This window comes from Lithobates pipiens, unplaced genomic scaffold, assembly GCF_037356315.1.
Source record: "Lithobates pipiens isolate NorthernLeopardFrog02 unplaced genomic scaffold, aLitPip1_a1.2 Scaffold_8, whole genome shotgun sequence".
NCBI classification, from domain to species: Eukaryota; Metazoa; Chordata; class Amphibia; order Anura; family Ranidae; genus Lithobates; species Lithobates pipiens.
Window position 1 is genome coordinate 606,097,876 of NW_027507903.1, and position 26,349 is coordinate 606,124,224.

The following is a 26,349-nucleotide window of genomic DNA, read 5'->3' on the forward strand; positions in this document are numbered from 1 at the left end:
TACTTTTACTCATTTATTTCCTATAATAACAATAACATAACAGAGCAAATGTTGCTTTTTTTTTCTTAAAGTCCATACTAGTCACAGAAAACATTGCTTCCATCAGAGGACGATTCAGAAGAAGAGGCCTCTCATTCTCCTTCCAATCCCCTGGCGGTCGTACAAGATATTGAATTTGTTGACAAACTGGTTCATGGTGTTGCACGTCTTGGTGATGGTTCCCAGGTAGGACATCAAGCCCACGTCGTTGCATTGCTGGAAATGAAGACAAAAGACTTAGTTCTAGCCATACGCAAAATGATATTTGGAAGCCATAATGTGAACATCGCTTGATGGCAGGACTCTGTGTGCAATTGGTAAACGCTCTGATCATTACGCAATTGTTTAGCTCTCTTTAGAGAAAGGAGGGAAAAAAAATTAGGTAAACTCGAATGACACTTGCAAAAAATTAAAGCGGAGGTCCACCCTAAAGTGGACCTTCCGCTCATTGGAACCCTCCCCCCCTCCGGCGCCACAATTGGCACCTTTCAGGGGGGAGGGGGGTGCAGGTACCTGTACAGTACAGGTATCTGCACCCACTTCCGGCATAGCTATCTGCAGAATATACGCCCCTTTCCGCAGATATCTATGCCCCTTTCCGAAGGTCCCCCGCTGTCTGCTGGGAAACACACGGATCCCAGAGGCAGCGGGGACCGTCCTTATTGCGCAGCGCGACTCGCGCATGCGCAGTAGGGAACCGGGAAATGAAGCCGTAAGGCTCCACTTCCTGATTCCCATAGCCAAAATGGCGGCCGCAGCACCCGAGAGACGATCGAGAGATCGGCTTCGGGTGCCGACATCGCGGGCGCGATGGGCGGGTAAGTGTCATTATTTTAAAAGTCAGCAGCTGCAGTATTTGTAGCTGCTGGCTTTAAAAAAAAAAAATAAAAAATACGGACTCCAGCTTTAAGTTAAAGCAGAACTCTGGTCAACAATAAGGGCGGCTTCACACTGCCCCGCTGCAATTTTGCTAAAGTACAGCTAGCCTGCGGGCTACATAGTTACATAGTAGGCGAGGTTGAAAAAAGACACAAGTCCAACCTATGTGTGTGATTATATGTCAGTATTACATTGTATATCCCTGTATGTTGTGGTTGTTCAGGTGCTTATCTAATAGTTTCTTGAAGCTATTAATGCTCCCTGCTGAGACCACCGCCTGTGGAAGGAAATTCCACATACTTGCCGCTCTTACAGTAAAGAACCCTCTACGTAGTTTAAGGTTGAACCTCTTTTCTTCTAATTTTAATGAGTGGCCATGAGTCTTATTAAACTCCCTTCTGCAAAAAAGTTTTATCCCTATTGTGGGGTCACCAGTACGGTATTTGTATATTGAAATCATATCCCCTCTTATGCATCTCTTCTCCAGAGAGAATAAGTTCAGTGCTCACAACCTTTCCTCATAATTAATATCCTCCAGACCCTTTTATTAGCTTTGTTGCCCTTCTTTGTACATTTCCGGTACATCCTCCCTGAGGACCGGTGTCCAGAACTGGACAGCATACTCCATGTGCGGCCAGACCAGAGTCTTGTAGAGAGGGAGAATTATCATTTTATCTCTGGAGTTAATCCCCTTTTTAATTCATGTCAATATTTTGTTTGCTTTGTTAGCATCAGCTTGACATTGCTGAGCCTATCATCTACTAGGACCCCCCAGGTCCTTTTCCATCCTAGATTCCCCCAGAGGTTCTCCCACCCCAGTGTAGCTGTGCTTTCTCATGGTCCCGCAGTTTTGGTGCGGTTTCAGAAAGCGCACAAAAAAAATCCTGCATGGTGCATCTTTGGTGCGCATTCTGAAACTGCGAGACATCATTGAAGCCTATGGGAAACCATCAGGAAACCCTGTTTGCTGCACTTTGCCCAAAGCACAGCAGGACCACACCGGGCAGGTGTAAGGCCCCTCCAAAAAAAAAAAAAAAGTGAAGCGCCTTTTTAAAAATAATTTAAAAAAAAAAGCTATTGATGCCATACTCCACTTCAATTCAAAGCTGTCCCCCTGCAGTACTCTATAAGATGTCCTCATTAAAATAAATAGAAAATGACCACCAGCAAAAAAATAAATAAAAAAAAATCCCAATAAGCGCATATTGATTGGTTTGCACAAAACGTTATATAGAGTCTATAAACAATGGGATACATACTGGAATTATTTATTTTTTATACTATTAATGGCGGGGGCCAGCGACCGATAGCAAGACTGTGATATAGCGTTGGACAATCTGACTCTTTGTGGGAACCAATGACACTAAGACAGTGATCAGGGCTAAAAATATAAACACGAAGAAATAATTCACTTCATTATTAGACTTACATCATAAAAATCTGTCTTGAATTTGTCTGTGCTGAGTACAGGGAGACAATGACACAAAGCAGAAGCCTCCCGGAGAATCTCATGATTGAAGGGAACCTCTCCTGGAGGAACAAAAAAAAAAAAAAAAAAAAAAAAAAAGACCATAAATGCCATAAATGAACTGTGGAGAAAACTCATAGCAAGTTGCCCAACAGAAACAAATTCCAGTTACCTGCTTCCACCGCTCGAACGTACTCCAGAATGAGACGGACTCGGCTGTGAAGCATCTTAATCGCACTGTGCTGGGCGATGAGGTGTTCCGCTACTAAAAGCACACAATGGAACTCATAAAAGAAACCGATTACTTCATTTAAAGTGATTATAAACCTCTGACGTGAAATATGAACAAAGCATATCCCTCTATAGTGTGTACTTGTCTCAATCCAGAGCACTAAGGCTGGCCATACATTATACAATTTTCTTATAATAGAAAAAGGAGTCCTGCGCAAATCGTGCCACTCATATAATGCAATCAAAAAACTCACAATAGTAATAGTTTCTCTAAATTGTCTTCTATAGATTTCCTTTAGATTTACCAAAACCATAGAATATGGAGGTCAAATCTGAACACTTTCAGTTTGTGTGCAATCATGCAGGCCCTTGTACTACACAGTTGAAGGTAAATCTAAAGGAAATTGAATAAGAAAATTGTATGGTGTATGGTCAGCTTAAGGGGTCGATTTCCCAAAACTGGGAGAGTGCAAAATTGGGTGCAGCTGTGTATGGGAGCCAATCAGCTTCTAACGTCAGCTCATTCAATTAAGCTTTGACAAAAAACAAAACAAAAAAAAAAACCTGGAATCCGATTGGTTTCTATGCAGAGCTGCACAAGATTTTGCCTTCTCCAATTTTAGTAAATCAGCCCCTAAGGGTCATCTCTGTCTGCTGCCTACCTCCTCTTCTATCCTCTTTCCTCTTCTATCAGTCACTTCTGACAAATTTTCTGACACCAAAAGAAAAATGATGATGGGGAAGGAGCTCCAGCACACAGCCTGTGGTTGAAATCCTCACCTCTGTTCCTGTGTGAACAGGGGGGGGGGGGGGCGGGGGTGTTCCTTCTCTCCAATCAGCTCTCAGAGGGCTCCTCAATGAGGTTAAGTGCAGCTCCCTGCCCCCTGCTTTTCTGAACAGAGAGATCCTGTATAAAATTCTGCACTTTGAATGGATGTAGAGCAGTGGTCATCAACCTCGTCCTCAGGACCCACTAACAGGCCAGGTTTGCAAGATAACTGAAATACATGACAGGTGATATCATTTGCTGCTCAATGATTGCGGTATTCTAGTCTGCATCTCCCCAAGGTAATACATAAAACCTGGCCTGTTAGTGGGCCCTGAGGACATGATTGAGGACCACTGATGTAGGGGACAGACAGCTTTAGATAAACAGGTACAACTTATATAGGAGGATTTGTCTCATCTCTGTTGGCCAATCACCTCACTGGGCATAGGTGAGGGTTTCCACTGTAACATGTACACACTTTATGGCTGAACACTTGTGACCATCACATGAGCTTACTGGACCTCCAATTTCAAAAGAGCATGCGATGATTCCCCCTCCCCACATTTTCTGCATTAAACTCCACTCCTCCGGGAAGGCTTTTCACAAGATTTTGAAGACTGTCTCTGGTGATTTGTGTCCATTCAATGAAAAAGAATTTGTGAGGTCAGGTACTGATGTTGGATGAGAAGACCTGGCTTGCAGTTGGTGTTCTGGAGAGTTGAGGCCAGGGCTTCCTTGCAGGCCACCCAGATTTCTTCACACCAAACCATGTCTTTATGGAGCTAAAAGTTTACACTGGGGCAGTGATGCTGGAGCAGAGAAAGACCTTCCCCCAAACTGTTACCACAGTTGGAAGCACATGATTGTCTAAAACGTCTTTGTATGTTGTAGATCTATCAGTACCCTTCAATGGAACCACCTGACCCGGAGGGGAGTCCACATAATTCTAATTGTAAAGTGTAGGTGTGATGGTCAGGTAGCCGTGATCTTCTTGTCACACGGGGGGGGGGGGGGCTGGAGCAAACATAATCTGGTGCAGCTTCAATTCAGGCCCCTTTCACACTGACAGACCGATTGGGTCCACCTGTCAGTTTTTCTGGCGGACTTGATCGGACCCTCCAATGTTCTCTATGGAGCGGTAGATTATCAGCAGCCATGTGTCCGCTGACACCCACTGGCATCCAATCCAATCCTGTCCACTAAAAGATGGATGGGGATGACTGGATGACAGTTTGTTGGAAACAGACAAGCAGTCCGTTTCTATCTGACTGCCCCATAGAGAACAACGGGCTGTGTATGTTCTGCACAGTCAGCAGACATGGACCTGTCATTCAGGGATCAGCGGACGGATCCCTCGCTGACCAGGCAGATCAGTTTGGCATAGTCTGCAAGGGGCCTTATTGTCAAAGCTTAATTGAACAAGCTGAAGTTTGAAGGCGATTGGTTACTATGCACGGCTGCACCAGTTTTAGTAAGTCTCCCCCCCGTGTGTACCTGCACCTTGCTTTCCTAGCTTACCGCCTATTCCTCACCTGTTGAGTTCTCTCCGCTCCCTGTTGCTGTCATTCGGGCCACATGGTCAACTCCGATTCTTTCGGCTTCTTCTGTTGCCAAAGTGTATGGAAGTTCAGCTAAAAGCATTGTGGCCTGAAAGGAACAGATGGCAGCCATTTGAAAAAGACATTTTTTTGTTTTCAATATTTTTATATTGCTGTTTTGCCATTGAATGATACAAATGTACTAAAAATTCAAATAGGAGTTTTGCTTTGCTGTATACTTTAGGGGGCTTAGTTTCACGTGTGGCAGCTCTTGTCGCTCCTCCTGAAATGCAATCTGCAGTGGAGGCATTGGCTTAAATGAGCATTTGGAAGCTGTACTGCCCCACCAAAACGTGACATTCAGCTTCTTTTCTGCCATGGTCACAAGGCATCTCTGTCATCATGTGTACAGCCCTGAGCTGCTGCAAACTCTTCTTTAGGTGGACAATCAGGGGACATGACCTCCGGGCCACTCGTGTTTGAGCCCTTAACCACTTGCCAGCCACCCACCCACCGTCAAATGACGGAGAGGCAGTGCGGCTCTCGCTCTGGGTTGACGTCATATGGCAGCGCAACGGAACGGCTGCTCCCATGCGCCCGCAGGGGCGTGGTGAATGCGCTCACGCCCTTTTGCTAGGACACGGCGCAACCCCGATCTCCGTAAAGAGCCACTAACGTGGCTCTTTAACCCTGTGACCAGTCGGTCACATGTAAACATGGTGATGACGGACACCAACAGAGTGTCTCCTCGCAGGGGACAGTAAAGATGTAATGAGGGCACTGATGATCAGTGCCCTCATCACATTAGAGTGCCAGAAGTGCCACTAATCAGTGCCCACCAATCAGAGCCCATTAGTGATGCCAGTCAGTGCCGCCTATAAGTGCCACCTATCAGTGCCCATAAGTGCAGAATATTAGTGCCTCCTCATCATTGCCGCCTCATCAGTGAAGGAGAAAAATTAAACTTTTTTTTTTTCCAAAATTTTTGGTCTTTTTTTTAGTAAAAAAATAAAAATCCAACCAAAAGAAAGCTCTATTTGTGTGAAGAAAGTGATAAAAAAAAAATTCACATGGTTACAGTGTAGCATGACCAAGCAATTGCAACAGCACTGAAAGCTGAAAAATGGCCTGGGCATGAAGGGGGGGGCCCTGTAGGCAAGTGGTTAAAGTGAATGTGTGCTTTACCCTTCCACAGCAAAGCAACAGTTTTGCTTAATATCCCCCCCTCCACAGCGGCACATACTCACCTTTCCTTTTCTCCCTTGCTGCCAGTGAAGAGAAGATGCCCTGTGTAAGCTTTAACCACCTGAGCTCCGCAAGCTTCCCCCCCTCTTCATGACCAAGGCATTTCTTGCGATTCAGCACTGCACTACTTTAACTGGCAATTATTTATGAAACTCTACCCAAATTAAAATTGATATCATTTTTTTTCACACAAGTAGAGCTTTCTTTTGGTGGTATTTGATCACCTCTGTGTTTTTTTTATTTTTAGCTACTGATGGTCCATCTCATTTCATTTCCCCCATCAGTGCCACCTCATCAGTGTACATCAATGACGGACAAAAATTACCTGTTTTAAAATTTTATAACAAAATAAAATGTTTTTTACATTTGGTCTTTTTACATTCTTTAAAAAAAAAAATTAAATTGCACAGGTGATCAAATACCCCCAAAAGAAAGCTCTATTTGGGGGAAAAAAATGATAAAAAATTAATTTGGGTACAGCGTTTTATGACCGCGCAATTGTCATTCAAAGTGCATCAGCGCTGAAAGCAAATAATTGGCCTGGAAACGTAGGGAAATGTGCAAGTATTGCAAAGCTGTACCGTATCTTTTTCTTTTATTTTGAGTTTTCCAGACATGCACATTATAAAAACATTTGGGCATTCAGAGTATCAGCCACCGAGGAAACTCGACTCACCTCGCCATTCACAATATCAATCACCGACTCGTAAACGCTGACTGGAAGCTGTGAGAGAAGAGAAGGTATTAGGAAGAAGTAATAATCCAGAGTAAAATGGAAGCAGAATATGGGTAGATTGGGATGCTTACATCTGTATGCTTTGTCATTGGGTTTAACTTCAGGAAGAGCGGCGACTCAATAATCTCACAAACCTGGAGAAAACAAAATCGTTTTATTACAGTGTTCACATGATTCTGATGATGTTACACCTAACACAAGGAAAAAGATGGACTTACAAAAGGGGAGGGTTGGCACATAACCATAACTGATCCCATGACCTCTGCTGGAGGAACATTGACTTGAAGAGTTCTCCTCCAACAGGTCAGGTCATATGTCCAATCCCTTGGGGGGGGTGGGTGGTGGTCTACAGCATGGGTGCTCAATCTGTGGCCCTTCAATTGTTGCAGAACTACCAAGTCTCACAAGGCTTTTCAGGCTGACAATTACAAGCATGACACCCAAAGACATGATGGGACTTGTAGTTCAGCAACAGCTGGAGGGCCACAGGTTGAGCACCCATGCTCTAGATCCCCCACCAAGGAACTGAACACACAACCTCTGCCGGAGGATCACTGACTTGAGGAGTTCTCCAGATCCTCCACCAAAGGGATTAGACACACAACCTCTGCTGGAGGATCATTGACTTGAGGAGTTCTCCAGATCCTCCACCAAGGGATTGGACACACAACCTCTGCTGGAGGATCGCTGACTTGAGGAGTTCTCCAGATCCTCCACCAAGGGATTGGACACACAACCTCTGCTGGAGGATCACTGACTGGAGGAGTTCTCCAGATCCTCCACCAAGGGATTGGACACACAACCTCTGCTGGAGGATCACCAACTTAAAAAGTGCATTCTATGCATTAAGATAAAAAGCCTTCTGTGTGCAGCAGCCGCCCCCCCCCCCCCCAATACTTACCTGAGCCCCATCTCTGCTCTGTCCAGCAATGTCCACAAGTTCGTAAGGACGTAAGGTATTACAAAACATGTCGGGCTGTTTATGCTGATACCACCACGTTTAGAGTATCCCCTAGCACGGGTGTATATTTGTTCCTAACATAACCTTTTTTTTTTAGTTTTTTTTCTTTTTTTGCTTATAATATTTTTTGTAATTTGGCCATGATGGTTCATACCTTTGATCTGCTGTATTTTTAACTAAATAAATTTGCTGATTGAGCCCGTTTCCCCCGCCCCCCTCCCTTTCGCTCGTGGCAGGGTGGCCCTAGCGTCTTATGTTTTACTATAGGTTCGCGTATTGAGGAACCTCCGCATATGTCTGTATATCGGAGAGTTCTCCAAACCGGAAATTAGTAGTGATTGGGTGGCCATCCTGTCCATCTTCCTAGTGTAAACCGAGAGGGAGGAAGGTCAATCGGCTGGTTTCCCGGAAATTATCGGCTCTTGTCGGAAATCCTCGGAAGGTCTACACGTGTTGACGCCCCCAGCGGCTTGTGAGAGCGGAGCGTGCACCCGGAATCCCTGCAGAGGGTTGGTTTCTGCCAGCGCTAACGACTCCGTCTGTTTGGAGTCCATCTTTTTCTGTTCAGGAAGAGATATTGGCAAGACTTGGATGTTTTACCAAACTTTCAAATTAAGAAAGACTGATTTCCTTGTTTTCTGTATTTTTGGGGACTAGAATTACAATCATAGTCTCTTACCTGTGTGGACTTAGATTGAATATGGGCCTTAGGGTATCCTACATGGCGTATTTTTGATTCTGGATTTATGATTCATTTTTATAAGCTATATCACAGGTTTTTACGTATGTTTAGCGCAACTTTACACAAAAATTTTTGATGTCCACAAGTGCCTCGACCGTCCGGGACACACCCTCCTGATTGGCTGAGACACAGCAGCACCATTAGCTCCTGCTGCTGCCAAACTCAGTTAATAAATCCGGAAATAGAGGGGCCGGGGCCAAACTGCAGATCCGTGTCTGAATAGATATACAGAGCTGCAGCTCGGCTGGGGTACCCCCATAGCAAGCTGATTGCTGGGGGGGCACTCAACAGGAGGGAGGAGTTATGATCGCAGAAGAGGAAGCTCTGGGCTGCCCTGTGCAAAATCACTACATAGAGGAAGCAAGTATAAAAAAAAATGTTTTTCTTCTAATAAAATAACAAACACTTTACAATGACTTCATGGACTTTGTAATTAGGACTTCGTGATATGCCTGTGATTTAAACTATTTTATGAGCGTTTTAATAAACAAATCTTTCATTGTATTAATGGTGCCAGGAGGTGTTGCATAAGTCGGTTGCACTCCATCTCTTTTCTGTTTCTGCCACTAAAGTACCTATGTTTTAGATAAACAGATTTAAAGATCTTTGAGAAGAGAAGTCAGTGCTTTCTAAATAAAACCCAATTTTTATTAACCATCTAAAAGTAAACCTTTACCTGTTTGTGGACATGAATGTCGGATGGATCTGGAGGTCCTCCGGTTGTGTACCAGCCCAAGAACTCCATTTCTTTAAACACCTGTTTAACTAATCAGAAAAAAAAATATATAAAAATTCAGGAGAGGAGAATCTGTTGGATCATTTAGACCCCTTTCACACACAGCGCCCGCTCATTCTAGCTGCGCTTTAGAGCGGTTTAAGGGGCACTTTTGCGCTGCTTTTCAGACGCTAGTGGGGCGCTTTTTCAACCCCAAAAGCTTTCAAGGTGCTTTGAAAGAGCTGCCCATTCATTTCAACGGGCGGGGGGCATTTTGGGATCGCTGTATACAGCACTTCCAACTCGCCCCAAAGATGCTGCTTGCAGGACTTTTCATAACGTGCCGCAGGTGCACCGCCGAGTGTGAAAAGTCACACTAGAATGAACGGGAGGTGGTTTTCAGGTGCTTAGCAGGGGCTATTTCCAGTGCTAAAGCGCATGAAAACCTCCCCAGTGTGAAAGAGGTCTTAGAGTCTGGCTTTCGGAATGTAGTAAAAGTACAGTGCTGTGCAAACGTTTTCGCCACATGTAAAAGAATGCTGCATAGTGAGGAGGATTTAAAAAAATTATTAAATAGTTTTTGACCTACCCCTTGCATTAAAGCAGTACTAAACCTCCCCATTAAAGTGGAACTAGCCCAGTGGCCAGCGCCTGGGGCAGTGATGGAGAACCTCGGCACCCCCCAGATGTTTTGGAACTACATTTCCCAATATGCTCAACTACACTGCAGAGTGCAGGAGCATCATGGGAAATGTAGTTCCAAAACATCTGGGGTGCCAAGGGTTGCCATCACTGACCTAGGGTATAGATCTACTTTAATGGGCAATTCCACCTGTACACCAAAAAACAAACAATGAATTCCAACACCCTCCCAATCATACAGTCCCTGTTATCTGCTGTGCTAACAGTCTTCCACCACCCATGTCTGCCAGTGTACCGATCTGTACATTTTTTTTTAACTCTATACACAGCCCTAGAGACAATGTAGCAGCACAATACCAATGGATAGCAGTTTTTTTTTTTGTAAGAAAGTAGAGACTCATTGGTCAGCAAGGTCTCAAGACCATGCTGATGAATGATTGCCGCATTATGCTGCTCTAGCCACTTCCGGACCGCCGCGCGCAGATATATGCCACCGCAAGATCACTTTTAATCGGTGACGACCCTCCCACCGCACTCCGGTGCCCTCCGACGCTTACCAGAGCCGCCGGCAGCCGTGGAGGCGGTCAGGTCCTTTCTCCTCTGTGGTATGGAGACGAGTGAGGGGAAGATGTTCCCCACCCATCTCCATGACACTGCAGGGCGGAAGCGATATCAAAACGTTGCTTCCGCTCATAGCTCTTAAAGTGCCATTTTTATTTTATATTTATTTTTTTATTGCATTTTAGAGTAAATATGAGATGTGAGGTCTTTTTGACCCCAAATCTCATATTTAAGAGGTTCTGTTATGTTTTTTTTCTATTACAAGGGATGTTTACATTCCTTGTAATAGGAATAAAAGTGACACTTTTTTTTTTTTAAATAACAGTGTAAAAATAAATAAAAAAGGTAAAATAAATAAGGAAAAAACAAAAATGTAAACTCGCCTGGTCTCGCCGAGCTCGCATGCAGAAACGAACGTATATGTGAGTAGTGCCCACAAATTAAAACGGTGTCCAAACCACACATTCGAGGTATCGCTGTGATCGGTAGAGCGAGAGCAATAATTCTAGTATCTGTAACTCAAAACATGCAACCTGTAGAATTTTTTTAAACGTTGCCTATGGAGAATTTTAAGGGTAAAAGTTTGTCGCCATTCCACGAGCGGGTGCAATCTTGAAGCGTGACATGTTGGTTATCAATTTACTCGGAGTAACATTATCTTTCACAATATAAAAAAAAGAATTGGGCTAACTTTACTGTTGTCTTATTGTTTAATTTAAAAAACTGTATTTTTTCTAAAAAAAAAAAAAAAAAAAAAAAAGAATGCTGCGCAAATACGGTGTGACAAAGTATTGCAACGACCGCCATTTTATTCTCTAGGGTGTTAGAAAAAAAAAATGTATAATGTTTGGGGGTTCCAAGTAATTTTCTAGTAAAAAAAATAAAATAGTTTTTAACTTGTAAACAACAAATCTCAAAAAGAGTCTCGGCCCTTAAGTGGCTGGCAGATACTGGCGGAGTGGGGAGGATGTTGGAAATTCATCTTTATTTTTTTGGGTGTAAAAGAAGGAATTACCCTTTTTTTACCCCCTACTCAGAGGCATCTCCACTCACACTGCTCCTCCTTAGTGTAATAATATTCCTTATTGATGATGATCTTGTCCTCGGTGTTCTGAGAAAGCAGCTCAAACGAGTTCATTACTTCTATATTTCTTCCCTCCTGCTTCCCAATGAGAGCTCCGATCACTGTGGAAGAGATAAAAGACACCTGAGTACAGAGCAGCCGACACAGCGGACAGATAACATGATAAAGGGATAGGAAAGCAAAGACAGACCGGCTTTTATGGATAAAATCTGGCTGGGGTAAATAGCCTGCTGCACTGCTTTATCTTTTGTGGACACCAACAGGGACCCCAGCAGAATTCCTGCTTGGTGCCCTTTACCAAAGACTCTTGTATCTCCCTTTACATTCCCCAGAATATAAAAATAAAAGTAATCTGACAGGAAACATGGGACCCCCTTGTAATGGGAGCAAATGGCGGTCAAACTGTGTAGATTTCACCCATGGTGTCACTAAGAGATACAAATGTGAGCGGGCAATTCAACATTCCAGCAATTACCCAAATAAGAAAAACTCGTTTTGGATGAACGGATTCATTAGGTTAGCCAGACATGAGGGAATCTATTTAGATATAATACAGGAACAGAGATTAGGACATCTTAAAGTGGAGTTCCACCCAAAAGTGGAACCTCCTCTCATTTGTCTTTAGACAGGTTTCCTGTCCCCACTTCTGTGAGACCGGGCCGCGGCGAATTACACCACAGCTCAGCTCCCTCCTCCTTCCCCCGCCCCCGGGCCAGTAGCAGATGCACAGTGGTGCCTCGCGCATGCGCAGTAGGGACCCGGCATGAAGCCGTAATGCCGCACTGCTGAGTTCCCTTACTGGCAATGGCGGCAGCACCCGACAGCTGATGGAAACATCAGCTGTGGTGCCGACATCGCTGGACTCCAGGATGGGTAAGTGTCCTATTATTAACCACTTCAATACCAGAAACTTTCGCCCCTACCTGCCCAGGACATTTTCAGCTTTGTCGCACTTTGACTGACAATTACGCGGTCATGCAACACCGCCCAAACTAAATTTTTATCATTTTCTTTTTGGTAGTATTTGATCACCTTTGGGGTTTTTTATTTTTTGCTAAACAAACTAAAAAAATACCAAAATTTTGGGAAAAAAAAAACGTTTTTCTTAGTTTCTGTTATAAAACGTTGTTTTCTCCTTTACTGATGGGCGCTGATGAGGCGGCACTGATATGTAGAATTGATGGGCATTGATATGCAGCACAGATGGGCAACGATAAGCTGCACTGATGGGCAACGATAGGCTGCACTGGTGGACACTAATAGATGGCACTGATGGGCAGCACTGATGATGAGGTACTGACAGGTGTTACTGCTGGGCACTGTGGTGGGCTCTGATTGGCACTGTGGTGGGGACTGAGAGACATTAAGGGGCACTGACTGGCAGCCATTGGGCACAGGTTGGCAGCTTATTGGCACATCTGATGGGGACTGTGCTGATAATCAACGTGCTAATTATCAGTACAGGCCCCCCCCCCCCCCCGACAGGGAGAGCCGCCAATCGCCGCTGCGCGCCACGGCATGTGATCCTGTTGGACATCATATGACGCCCAGACAGGATAACAGAACCACTTCCCGGCCATCAATCTGCTATAGGCCGGGCGGAAAGTGGTTAAAAGTCAGCAGCTGCAGTATGTGTAGCTGCTGGCTTTTAATTTTTGCAGTGGTGGTGCGGTCCTCCTCTTTAAAATCTGTCTAGGAGCAATTTTTTTGCCATCTGCCCCTACCCCCCTTATATATGTAAAGCATATTTCCACTTTTTGCAAATTTGAGAAAACGCCACTTTAGGTTTACGTGTTCCCATTCACATAGCATGCCTATGCCGAATAGGAAATGTGCCTTAGCGTTAGACGTTTCTCAGAAGGTGTCATGGCTGACTACATTGTTTTTTTGAACAATGTTACAGTGAGCCTGTCCCAAGTCTGTCCTCACTCACATACAATGCAAGACAGCATCTGTGTCCCATTCTTAGGCCTCATGCACACTGCGTTTTTCCTGCTGATTTTAGGTTTTTTTTTTTGTTTTGTTTTTTACAGCTTAAAAAGGCCTCTCTATGATATTCTAAGTGTCCATGCATACAAAGGTTTTTAGGAGCTCTAAGCCGCTGTTTGATGCGATTTCAAGCTGCAGAAAACCCCCAGGGCCAGCGTGCTCAGGAGCAGCAGTGTTACAGCTGTAAAGACGCCTGACACAGCTAAACGCGTGTTAACGATGTATACAGCGTTAAGCCGCGTCAAGCGTTTTTAAGCTGTATTAATTGAATCTGGGAGTGAAAAATGGAAGAGGGCAGAGAAAAGCTGCTAAAGGTTAGCGCAGCTAAATGCGCACTAAAGCCAAAAAGCTCGTTTTTACAGCAGCTTTTTTCTGGCGTCGGTACTGGCTTTTCATCACTTTTTATTTTTTTATGCCGTGTGCAAGAGGCCCTAAGCCTAATACACACTAAAAGTTTTTTTTCTTTCAACCCAGCGGGCTGAAGGTAAAAAACAAAACAAAACTGAAGAGCTCAAGAGGAGCCGCTGTACTAGCATTGCAATGTTAGGACAGCGATCTGCCTTGTTGAGCTATTGTGCTCTAAAAGCACCCCCCCCCCTCCAGAACACACCGGTCAGTGTTCTCAGCCATTGGCTGAGAGAGCTGATCAGATGCCGATCGGCAGTCCTTTTTTTGGTCATGCCCCTTCAATGGAAGCCACCCGAACACCCGGCTTCTGTTGGCCCGGCTGCAGCACATACAGGCCAAATGTTGGCTGGTTTCTATTGAAAAAGGCTGATGCCGCCCAATATTTGGCCTGTGTGTACGGCCCCTTAACCACTTCAGCCCCAGATCATTTGGCTGGCCAAAGACCAGAGTACTTTTTGCGATTTGGCACTGCGTGACGTGACTCCCAAACAAAATGGACGTCCTTTTTTCCCGACAAATAGAGCTTTCTATTGTGGTATTTGATCATCTCTGTGGTTTTTATTTTTTGTGCTATAAACAAAGAAAAAATAGTGAAAATTTTGAAAAAAAAGCCTTTTTTTTAACTTTTTGCTATAATAAATATCCCCCAAAAATATATACAAAAACATTTTTTCCTCAGTTTAGGCCGATACGTATTCTTCTAAATTTTTTTTTTTTTTTACCAAAAATAATCACGATAAGCGATTATTGATTGGTTTGCACAAAAGTTATTATAGTGTCTACAAAATAGGGGATAGTTTTATGACATTTTTATTAATAACTTTTTTTCTATTACCAATGGCGCCGATCAGCAATTTTTACTGTGACTGCGACATTATGGCGGACAGATAGGACACTTTCGGCGTGATTTTGGGACCATTAAAATTTATACAGTGATCAGTGCAATTAAAAATGCATTGATTGCTGTGTAAATGTGACTGGCAGTGAAGGGGATAACCACTAAGTGGCGCTGTAGGGGTTAAGTGTGTCCTAGGGAGTGATTCTAACTGTGTGGGGGGGGGGGAGGGGCTGTGTGCGACAACACTGATCACCGCTCCGGATTACAGGGAGCTCTGATCAGCGACACCGTCACTAGGCGGAACGGGGAGATGCTTGTTTACATTAGCATCTCCCCGTTCTTCCTCTCCCCGAGAGGATCACGGGTATTGAGTCCGCGGGACCCGTGATCATGCTCACGTAGCTCCGGCAGGCACGCGCCCGCAAGCCACCTCTTAAAGGGCAATGTACAGGTACGCGATTCGGTCTGTACGTGCCCTTCTGCTGCAGTATATCTGCGTGAGTCGGTCGGGACGTGGTTAAGGCAGACAGTGTTCATTAGTTACAATTGATAACGGCGGTCTGCCTGCACAGTACAGACAGCGGTAATAATGACAAACACAGTTGCCCAGCCCCCTCATAAACAAAGAGAACTAAGCAGGATCTTTCCTTGCGGGAGGGTCCAGGATAGGGCATCTAAAAAAAAACAAAAAAAAAAACAAAAAAAAAAAAATATATATATATAATAAGACAAGCTACCATTTTTTTTAAAAAATATTTTGTATGTTATTCTGCCTGAATGAGGACATGTAACGGAATATAAAAGTAGGCGTTATCCCAATGTGGCTGCAAAAAATGGAAATGCACTTTAAGCAAATCTCTCTCTCTTATCTGCAAACGGAAGATGCAATATATCCTTTTCTTAGCCCCTGTGATATGAACACAGAGGTGGAGGGACCTCGGGGTAGAATTGGGTAAGTTCTCTGTGAAATGGAACTGAGGTCGGAGGGTGAAAAAGGGCGACAATGCAGATAACCTTCCTTCTCCATCCACAGAACGCCTTCCCTGTACTTCTAATGCCTAGAATTGCAGGGCATTTAGTGGCTCCTATCCTGTCAGAGGAATAATAGTAAAAAAAAGTTAACTTTTTTTTTTATTATTTAGGATAGCCTGGCAGGTTTTTATTGCTGTTCTTATGGCAACTGACCAAAGAGGGATGTCGCCTTTAATCCCCATCATGTTTCCTAGATAGTGAAGGGAAATCTACAAAAAATTTTTTTTAAAAATGCAGTTGTAACCATCAGACATTCTATTCAAAACGTCTAAAAAAAAAAAAAAAAACATGTTTTAGTCACACTAAACACTATTTTATTTTTGATATGCATTTTTTTCAATCTCTATTAGATTTACCAGAAATGAAGTATTGTAAGGTTATGACCCCAATTACCAAAAAACTTGGGACACTGTGTAAAATCTACATGAAAACAGAATGCAATGATTTGCTAATTTTATAAACAGGTATTTTATTCACAACAGAAAACATATCAAATGTTTAAAGTGATTGTAAAGGGTTCCTTTTTTTCTTTTTTAAATAACAAGCATGTCATACTTAACTCCACTGTGCACAGAGTTGCCCCCGAACCTGGTCTTCTGAGGTCCCCCAGTGGCTCTCGCGGCTCCTCCTCACATCAGATAACCCCTCAGAGAAGCGCTCTTCCAGGGGGGTTACCTTGCAGGCGCGCTCCCGAGTTCAGCATTCGGCATCCATAGCTGCTGAATGTATGACACACCCCGCCCCCCCCCCCGCGTCATTGAATTTGATTGACAGCAGTGGCAGCCAATGGCTGCGCTGCTATCAATCTAGCGCCGAGAAAGCCCGGGCAGAGAGACAGGGCGTCCCCGCCGGGTGAAGTTCCAGGGCTCAGGTAAGTAAAAACGGCGGGGTTGGGGGGGCCGGTCACTGCCAGGTGTTTTTTCACCTTAATGCATAGGATGTATTAAGGTGAACAAACACGAGGGTTTAAAAGCCCTTTAATGTGAGAAAATGGACCATTTTAAAAAGGAAAGAAATGAGGTCGTTTGGAAATCAATGGCAACAACAAGTCTCAAAAAAGTTTGGACAGGGCAACAAAAAACTGGCACAGTAAAGCCCTCGTACACACGATCTGATTGTTGGCCAACCGAGCGTTTGATTTTTGTCCAAAGGGCATGTGCCAGGAACTTGTCTTGCATACTAACGGTACACAATTGTCGGCCAACAAACACAAATGTAGTGACGTACTACGAGGAATTTCAGCTCTTGAGCGCCACCCTTTGGGCCCCTTCTGCTAATTTCGGATGCAGATTCTGAGCAAGCGTGTTTGTACTTTCGACTTGTGTGACGGACTTGTGTACAGACCATCAGAAAATCTGACAACAGACCATTGTCTGCCAAAAATTTACCAGCATGTCATCCAACATTTGTTGGACAACAATTGTCAAAAAGAGCGTACTAACGGTAAGATTTTAGGACAACAGTCTGTCAACAGACAATCCCCTGCCAACAATCTGATCGTGTGTACGAGGCTTAAAGCGGGGTTCCACCGCTGTTATTTTTTATTTTTTTGGGGGGGAAATGGCAAGGAGTACGTTTTATAATTGTTTTACTTACTTTTGCTTTTTTCTAAGGCTCCTGCTGCCGTTTTTCCGTATTGTAAACACTTTATAAAAACGTCTCCTGACGTTTTCCATCTTGCCTGTGGGCATGTGAAGCCCACAGGCATTGTCTTCCGGGACACTGTGCTGCTGATATCCCAGCATGCACCACCCATTCAATCACCGATCTCGCGCATGCGCAGATGAAACAAATCGAGCGCTGACAACAACTCAGGGCGCCGCACAGACTCCTGGGAAATTGAAAAAAGGATCCCAGGAGACAGTGCGGCCAACAGGAAGTGCAGACCTGCCGCTGAAGCCCCGCCCATATCCGCAGCCGCACCGCCCCTATCCGGAATCTCCAGGACCAGGAAATTCAAAAAGAGAAAAAGACAGAAGATGCCAGCAGCAAGGTAAGGGGGATATCTTGCAATTAGACAACAAGACAATCCTAAGGGCATAGGAGTTGTAATTCGGGTGGAGCTCCACTTTAAGTGGTACTAACAAAGAAGAGCTGTAAGCCCTTGTACACACGGTCAGACATTCTGACGGAAAATGTCCGATCGGACCGTGTTGTCGGATAATCCGACAGTGTGTGGGCTCCATCCGACTGTTTCCGTCAGAATATCCGACGGACCAAGTTTTCCAGCTTGGCTATAAAATTTTCCGACAACATGATCCGATCAGACTTTGTCCGATCATGTGTAGAGAATTACGATCGGACAAAGTGCCACGCATGCTCAGACCAAATTCCTACACCAAAGCTATTGGCTACTAGCCTGAACATATTCCCATCATAACGAATGAACGTCATCACGTTCTGAACGATCGGATTTTCCGACAACTTTGTCCGACCATGTGTACAAGGGCTAAGAACATTTTGCAACAGGTCAGTATCACGACTGGGTAGAAGAGCATCTTGGAGAGTCAGAGGGGGTGGTGTACAAAAGGCAAATGCACTTTGCACTTGGAGGTGCAGTCGTTGTAGATCCGAGGGGGACATGCAAGGAAATTTAAAAAAAAACAGCATTTTAGCTTGCACATGATTGGATGATAAATCAGCAGAGCTTCCCCTCATTTCAGATCTACAGTGACTGAACTTCCAAGTGCACTTGCCTTTTGTAAAGTATGTCTCAGGAGCAAAGATGGGCAGAGGTTCATCAATCTGTGAAGCTGCATCCAAAAAAAGCTGAACAATTTCAGAATAACGTTGCTCAACGTAAAATTGCAAATAATCGAAATAGATCATCATCTACAGTACATAATAGAGCTGCACGATTCTGCATAAAATGAGAACCACAATTTTTTTTTTTGCTTAGAACAAAGATCACGATTCTCTCACCATTCTCGGTGTAATATCTTTCACACGATACAAAAAAATTGGGCTAACTTCAGTGTTTCCTTTTTTTTTTAATCATTGAAGTGTATTTTGTTTCCCAAAAAATTGCGTTGGAAAAAAACGCTGTGCAAATACAGTGTGACATAAAATATTGCAAAGACCGCCATTTTATTCTCTAGGATCTCTGCTAATATATATTTATATTATGTTTGGGGGTTCTAAGTAGTTTTCTAGCAAAAAAATACTGATTTTAACTTGTAAGCAACAAGTTTCAGAAAAAGGCTGGTCTTTAAGTAGTTAAACTGACCTCATTTACAGACCAAAGTTCATCCCTTTGATCTAAAAGAACCAAATGATACATTGTTTCTTTTTATCTCTCAGTGCTGAGCAATGAACCATGGAAATGTCAGATTAAAGCCGCGTACACACGGGCGGACTGTCTGGCCAACTAAGTCCGTCAGACAATCCGACGGACAGTCCGTCCTACTTTTCGAATGAACAAACTTGACCACACACGATGAACAAACAGTCCGTTGAAAGCTTGCGCGATGACGTGTACAGCACGTATGACGGGACTAGAAATAGGACGTCCAATACACAGCAATGCAACCTTCCGCCGTGTAAATCCTTTCTGAGCATGCGCCATACTTAGTCCGTCCAACTAGCCTACTCACGAGCGGATTGTCCGCTGAAACCAAAGTTGGACGGACAATATTACGGAAATTCCGAAATACTTAGTCCGCCAGACTGCACGCTGAAAAAGTCAGCTGAAGCCCACACACGAGCGGACTGTCCGCTGAAATGTGTTTCGGCGGACTAAGTTGGACAGACAGTCCGCCCGTGTGTACGCGGCTTTAAGACCGTGAGGGGGGGTTGAATACAATTTGCAAAATGCAATTTTTTTTTTAACGCTTAATCGTGCAGCTCTAGTACATATTGGGGTTGATTTACTAAAGGGAAATCCACTCTGCGTTACAAGTGCACTTGAAAATGCACTTGTAAGTGCAGTCGCTGTAGATCTGAGGGGAATCTCTGCTGATTTTATCATCCAATCATGTGCAAGCAAAATTTTTATTTTTTTTCTTGCATGTCCCCCTCAGATCTACAGCTACTGCACTTGAAAGTGCGATTGTAGCGTAAAGTGGATTTGCCTTTCCTAAATAACCCTCATTGTCAAAAGGTTCAGAGAATCTGCAGACATCTCTGTGCAAGGGACAAGGCCAGAACACAATATTGGATGCTCGTGATCTTCAGGCCCTCAGACGGCACTGCATTAAAAACAGGCATGATTCTGTGATGCCATCACTGCATGGGCTCAGGAATACTTCCAAAAATCCCTGTCTGTGAACACAGCTCGCAGTAAAGCTCTATCATGCAAAGAAGAAGCCATATCTGAACATGATCCAGAAACACCATCGTCTTATTAGGGCCAAATCTCATTGAAAGTTGTCTGTTGCAATGTAGAAAACTGTTCTGTGGTCAGATGAATCACAATGTGACATTCTTTTTGGCAATCATGGGCACCATGTCCCCCGGACTAAAGAGAGGAGGGACCTTCCGGCTTGTTATGAGCCCTCAGTTTAAAAACTGGCATCTCTGGTGGCATGGGGGGGCATTAGTGTGTATGGAATGGGCAGCTTGCACATCTGGAAAGGCACCATCAATGCTGAAAGACTTATTAAGATTTTAGAGCAGCATATGCCCCAATCCAGATAATGTCTTTTTCAGGGAAGACTTTGCCTATTTCAGCAATACTAAACCGCATACTACATCTAGGGCAACAGAATGGCTTCATAGTAGAAGAGTCCAGGTGCTTAACTGGCCTACCTGCAATCCAGACCTTTCACCAATTTAAAAAAAACATTTGGTGCAACCTGGAAAAAAAAAAAAAAATACGACAAAGAAAACCCAGGACTGTTAAAAGGAGTTGTAGTTAATCGAATAAAAAGCATTCTGTGTGTAGAAGCCCCCCCCCCCACCCAGGACCGCCTAATACTTACCTGAGCCCCATCTCTTTCCAGCGATGTCCACAAGTCCCTCGGCCGTCCTGGACTCTTCCCCCTGATTGGCTGAGACACAGTAGCGGCACCATTGGCTCCCGGGGCTGTCAAAGCCAGTTAGCCAATCAGGAGAGATTGGTCTCCACAGTTCCCAGACATTTACGGATCGCTGTTAAAAGAAGAGGGGATGCTACACAGTGCTAAACATGACACCACCCCAACTATTTTGAGACATGTTGCTGTCATCAATTTCAAAATGACCTTATTTTTTTCTTATAATAGTACATTTTCTCAGTTTAAAAATGTTATATGGTTTTCTATTGTGAATAAAATATGGCTTTAGGAGATTTGCAAATTATTACATTCTGTTTCTATGTAGATTTTTACAGGATCACAACTTTTTTTTTTCAGAATTAGGGTTACATACAGTTTTGGGTGAATCTAAAGACTGTACATAAGATTGTAAGGCGCCATTCGGGTCTCATACACACAGCACCTGCATTGTCATTTTCCAGGGACCCGCTGCTGCCGCGTACAGCCACCCACTGAGCTGAATGAAAAGATGCAGCTGTATGTGGTTTGAAGCTGGGGGTTGCGTAAAGCACCTGCGTGGATGCATACTCCAAACGCAGATAGCATGCGTTCCAAGCATACACCTGTGCTTTACACAAACCCTGGGGCATACAGACACATCTACCCTTCAGGAAATTGAATACATGGGTTAGAATACATCTTTGGGGGGGGGGGGAGGGGAAGGAACTAATATATATATATATTTTAGATTGGAGATTGTATGTTCCCATTGCTGAAATAATGCCCCTTATATTGGTGGTCAATGGGAAGAATGCTCCTTACATTGGTGGTCAATGGGAAGAATGCTCCTTACATTGGTGGTCAATGGGAAGAATGCTCCTTACATTGGTGGTCAATGGGAAGAATGCCCCTCTTGCAGACAACTGAAAAGATCATTGATGTCATGGCAGTGGCTCTGCTAAGTGGCATTAGCCTCAAGCCTATGCAGGTACCATCAGAGGGGAGTACAACCAGCCACAGCTCAAGGAACCCCTAGAAAACTCTTGAGGAACCCTGGTTGAGAATGGCTGCTTTAGACGGATCCTAGGATTCAGCCAGCCTTGAATGAGGCCCAACGCAATCACTAATAAATTTGTGTTTTACCTTGCACTGGGCGGCCTTCTTGCGATCTCATTCGTATCCAGTGATCCGAAATATTTAAGATGACTAGCGGGTGCAACGCTACAGCCACGCTGCCCGTGACTCCCTGTGCCATCACGGTGGGGAGCACTGTAAAGAAACAAGACACTGTTACAGGAAAAGGACACAGCAAGTTTACTCTATATAGAAGCAGTGCACATCTCACAGATAAATGATACAGCAATATACAAGGTTTCCTTTTGCTCCCGAGACCTTATACTGGATCACCTTTTTAACTGTCTGGGTGCAAAGGCCAAGCAGGGGCTCATTCTCACTGCAAACCGCCAGAGAGAAATAGCTGGCGGCACTCTAATTATTTGGATGAACTGCAGGAAACCCCACTTCAGACGACCACCTCCTCCTCATGCATTTTACCCACCACTGGTCTTAATTGTGCAGATTTAATCTACAATTAAAGTGCATCTGGGGTGACGTCTATTTCAGACAAAACACGTTGAGTCGAGTGCTGCCATCACTACTGCATCTTTTTATGTTCGTTAAGCCTTTGACTGCTTCAGAAATGTGAGGGTTCAATTTTATCTTTTTTTTCTTAGTTTTCATTCTCAAAACGATATCACGATTGTTTCATTTCTTGGTTTCAACATGTGGGTATGTGAAACTTCTCTGGACATCCCTCTCTCCATCTGAACCTATTTGCCCCTTTATGAGAACAATCTGCGGACCAGTGCCGTTCAGAGTCCCTATTGTGATTATCTGGATCGTTGAAGGTTAAAATATTGTACATGGCGTTTATCACTGCAAGCCTGGTTGACTTAAGAGGTATATGCCCCTTTAAGTCCACTATTCCCGGTAAGCCTTCATGCAATTGGTGGCGGTCTCCTCACAAGAGTCTCCTCCTTTTTAACACGTCTGTCCTGACGATATTTTAGAAACGTTGTTCCACGGATATTTGATGCCAATCATAATTCACGTGGTGGACTTTATTATATCACTATGTCAGTATTGTTGTTCCATTAACATTTGATGCCAATTATTATTCACGTGGTATATTTTATAATTATTCCTAGCTGACTCCTATTGCAGTAAACCCCCGCTCTATCGCGGTTCAGTTTTTGCGGTCCCGGTATATTGCGCTATTTTAATTAGGACCTGTTATTCTGATATTGCGATAATATTTCGCCATTTGGCGGTTATGTAGCAGTGAATCAGAGCGAGGCTGCGGTGCACATGCCTCGCTCGTGGACCGCACCAAGCGTGGTGACGTTAGAGGGGGCGGTAACATGGAATGCATGCCTCGCTCGTGGACCGCACTGAGCTTGGTGACGTTAGAGGGGGCGGTAACATGGAATGCATGCCTCGCTCGTGGACCGCACCAAGCGTGGTGACGTTAGAGGGGGCGGTAACATGGAATGCATGCCTCGCTCGTGGACCGCACCGAGCTTGGTGACGTTAGAGGGGGCGGTAACATGGAATGCATGCCTCGCTCGTGGACTGCACCGAGCTTGGTGACGTTAGAGGGGGCGGTAACATAGAATGCATGCCTCGCTCGTGGACTGCACCGAGCTTGGTGACGTTAGAGGGGGCGGTAACATGGAATGCATGCCTCGCTCGTGGACCGCACCGAGCGTGGTGATGTTAGAGGGGGCGGTAACATGGAATGCATGCCTCGCTCGTGGACCGCACCGAGCGTGGTGACGTTAGAGGGGGCGGTAACATGGAATGCATGCCTCGCTCGTGGACCGCACCGAGCGTGGTGACGTTAGAGGGGGTGGTAACATGGAACGCATGCCTCGCTCGTGGACTGCACCGAGCGTGGTGACGTTAGAGGGGGCGGTAACATGCCTAGGGTGTATTTAAATAGGGTCTTTCTATTTCGCGTTTTTTTCACTTTTCCCGGGTGGGTCTGGAACATAACCCACCACGATGGAGGGGGGTTTACTGTATTCTGAACAATCTTGAAGATTATAAACTGACTTTGTGAAGATCCTCGCACATTGACTTCCCCGAATTCTGTGACACGTAGTCACTATGCCCTGTGGGTGGGCACTGCTGCGTCACACATTTCACAGAGCTTGCCTTCTAAAGGCATTTCAAGAGATTTAATTGATTAAATGAGCTGCTAATACTGCCTAAAACAACTGAGGCTTTACTATCCCTTTAACCCCTTTACCGCCACCACCTCCTGGCCCTTTGAGTGGATCGAAAATGCAAGGAGGCGGAGGTGGGCATTTCGATCATGTGACTTCTATGATTGGCTGTCACATGATCGAAAGCTCCCAATTGCAAGTATGTATCGGTAGCTTTCCATGACAGTTTAGGGTTTGTGCTGAGAGAGTGCAGGGCGCGCGCTCTCAGCACACTAAACTATTTTTATTTCTTTTAACAAGTAGAATAGTAAAAACTGTTTACATATAGACTCATATATGCAGCTGCTCGACATTAAGGCTCCAATTACATTAGCACGTCTCCAAAGTCACCACGATTTCCAGTGAGACTTTGCAGCGTGACTTTGGTCCAACTTTACATTCTATGTATCAAAGTCGCATCAAAATAGTGCAGGCACCTTTTCATAGACCCACCCATTTGAACGGGTGCCATTGAAGAGAATGGGGTGCCACTTGTCATGCGATTTTGATGTCCAAAGTCCCATGATAGATCGTACATGTGTGAATGGGGCCTTAAGGACACCCGCTGAGAGGCCGCAAATATGCATGCCGCCAGTTGAAAAGGGTTTAAGGCTGGCTCCAGGAAGACCTTGCAAGGCAACAGAGCCACTCTATAGGTGTGGATCTACAGGAGGATCTTCATTGATCATCGGCAGTCCGTTTCTCACACACTGTCACAGCATGAGGAGGAGAGAGCTGGTAACCGGCAAGTGTGACAGGGGACATCTACACTGATCACCAGGGCAGCCAATCAGTGTCGCGCCAACAGTGCAGCCTATCAGTACCTCTTAGTACCTCCCCATCCGCGCCCAACTGATGACTGTACCACAGCGCCCCTAGAGGCAGCCTAAAGACCGCACCACATCGCCCCTAGAGGCAGCCTAAAGACCGGTGTCGGTGCGTGCATAAGGATGCACAGACGCTGCCCCCTCTAGCACCAAAAGATAGATTCATGCATGCATAAATCTATGGATGCCGCTGCCACCTGAATTACAGTGGGGGGGGGGGGGGGGGGGCAGTGGTTATTGAAGCACCTGATTGGAGCCATAGGCTCTAATAGGCGTCAAAAAAGGCAGGTCACTCAGCTGTGTGTTAGAAAAGCGAATATTCGCTTTCCTAACACTAAACCGCCTCTCCGCCAATCAGGTGCTCGGGTGTGTTACCCGTCACCTGATTGGCTGAAATGACAGGTGCTGTGATTGGACAGCAGGCATCCAATCATAGCAGAGGATGGGAAGAGAGTAGACACCGAGGAGCTGTCTCACCGAGACAGGTAAGTGCAGTCGGCAGGCACACTGGCGGCGTCTCATGGGGCACGGCGGCGGCGGCAATTGATGGCGGTTTTTTCAGTTTGTTTGCGCCCCCCAAAGCCTATACCACAGCTCCAGCGGGCTTGGCACAGCGGCCATATTATCTGATCAGAGGGGTTTCCGGGAGCACCAATAATTCACCCCAACAACATCATTATCAGGGACATCTCTTCAACTATTTGTTTTATTAATTGACGAACATAAGGTGTCAGTAAGCTCCTGCCAATGTCAGGTGTCAGTGTGTGTCCCCAATCCAGTGTATGGGCCCCCTCTATTATCACACACAACTCCACTTCCTTCCATTCATAACACCGGCTGTCGTCACGGCAACGCCCCCCTCCACCGCTGACTGACAGCTCCGCCAGCCAACCACAGTGCGCCGTTCAGGTCACGCCCACCCATCTGACCCAGAGCGGGAGGCTCAGTCGGGCCAGAGGCGGCCATTGCCTCCTCTCACACGTTTCTACCGCACACTGGTGCCCCCCCACCTCTGACCCTCCGCAGCGGGTTCCTCCCGCCTCAGACAACAGCCCAGATACTCACCCGCCCCGTCCACCTCCATCCCGCCGCCGTTCGGAGCCGTAGCCGCCGCCGCCATCTTGCTCCTCCCGGCTGGCGAGCTGTGTCACTGCGGCTGCGAGGAGCGAGAGCTGAGATCTGCGCAGGCGTGCGACTGCGGTGGGTTCTGCACATGCGCGGATTTTTTTTTTCTTCCGGGGCGTCCTCTAGAGGCGCTGCGGTACAGTTTTCAGGCTGCTGTACAGTTTTCAGGCCGCCTCTAGAACGGTTGTTGAGGGATTAGGCTGCCACTAGGGGCGCAGTGGTATCATTTTTACGGCGCTCTCCAGGAGTGTTGCGGTGGAGTCCTTAGGCTTGCTCTGGGGGCGCAGCTGTGCATTGTTTAG

At 45.3% G+C, this 26,349-nt stretch overlaps 1 protein-coding gene across 2 annotated transcripts; it reads right to left on the minus strand.

Moving 5' to 3' along the window:
- On the minus strand, positions 1-26,141 carry COPS6 (COP9 signalosome subunit 6). Of its 2 annotated transcripts, none has more exons than XM_077470597.1 (10): positions 25,988-26,141; positions 21,973-22,098; positions 11,580-11,711; positions 9,285-9,373; positions 6,977-7,039; positions 6,846-6,893; positions 4,919-5,033; positions 2,559-2,648; positions 2,348-2,448; positions 1-255 (listed from the first exon to the last, which is right to left on the minus strand). In XM_077470597.1, exons 1-10 carry the CDS (start codon positions 26,040-26,042, stop codon positions 115-117), a joined length of 960 nt encoding a protein of 319 aa, XP_077326723.1. In that variant the 5' UTR covers positions 26,043-26,141; the 3' UTR covers positions 1-114. The 2 variants fall into 2 exon arrangements, with proteins under 2 accessions (XP_077326723.1, XP_077326722.1); XM_077470596.1 differs by having other exon boundaries at positions 2,559-2,651.
- Between the last annotated feature and the right edge of the window lie 208 nt (positions 26,142-26,349).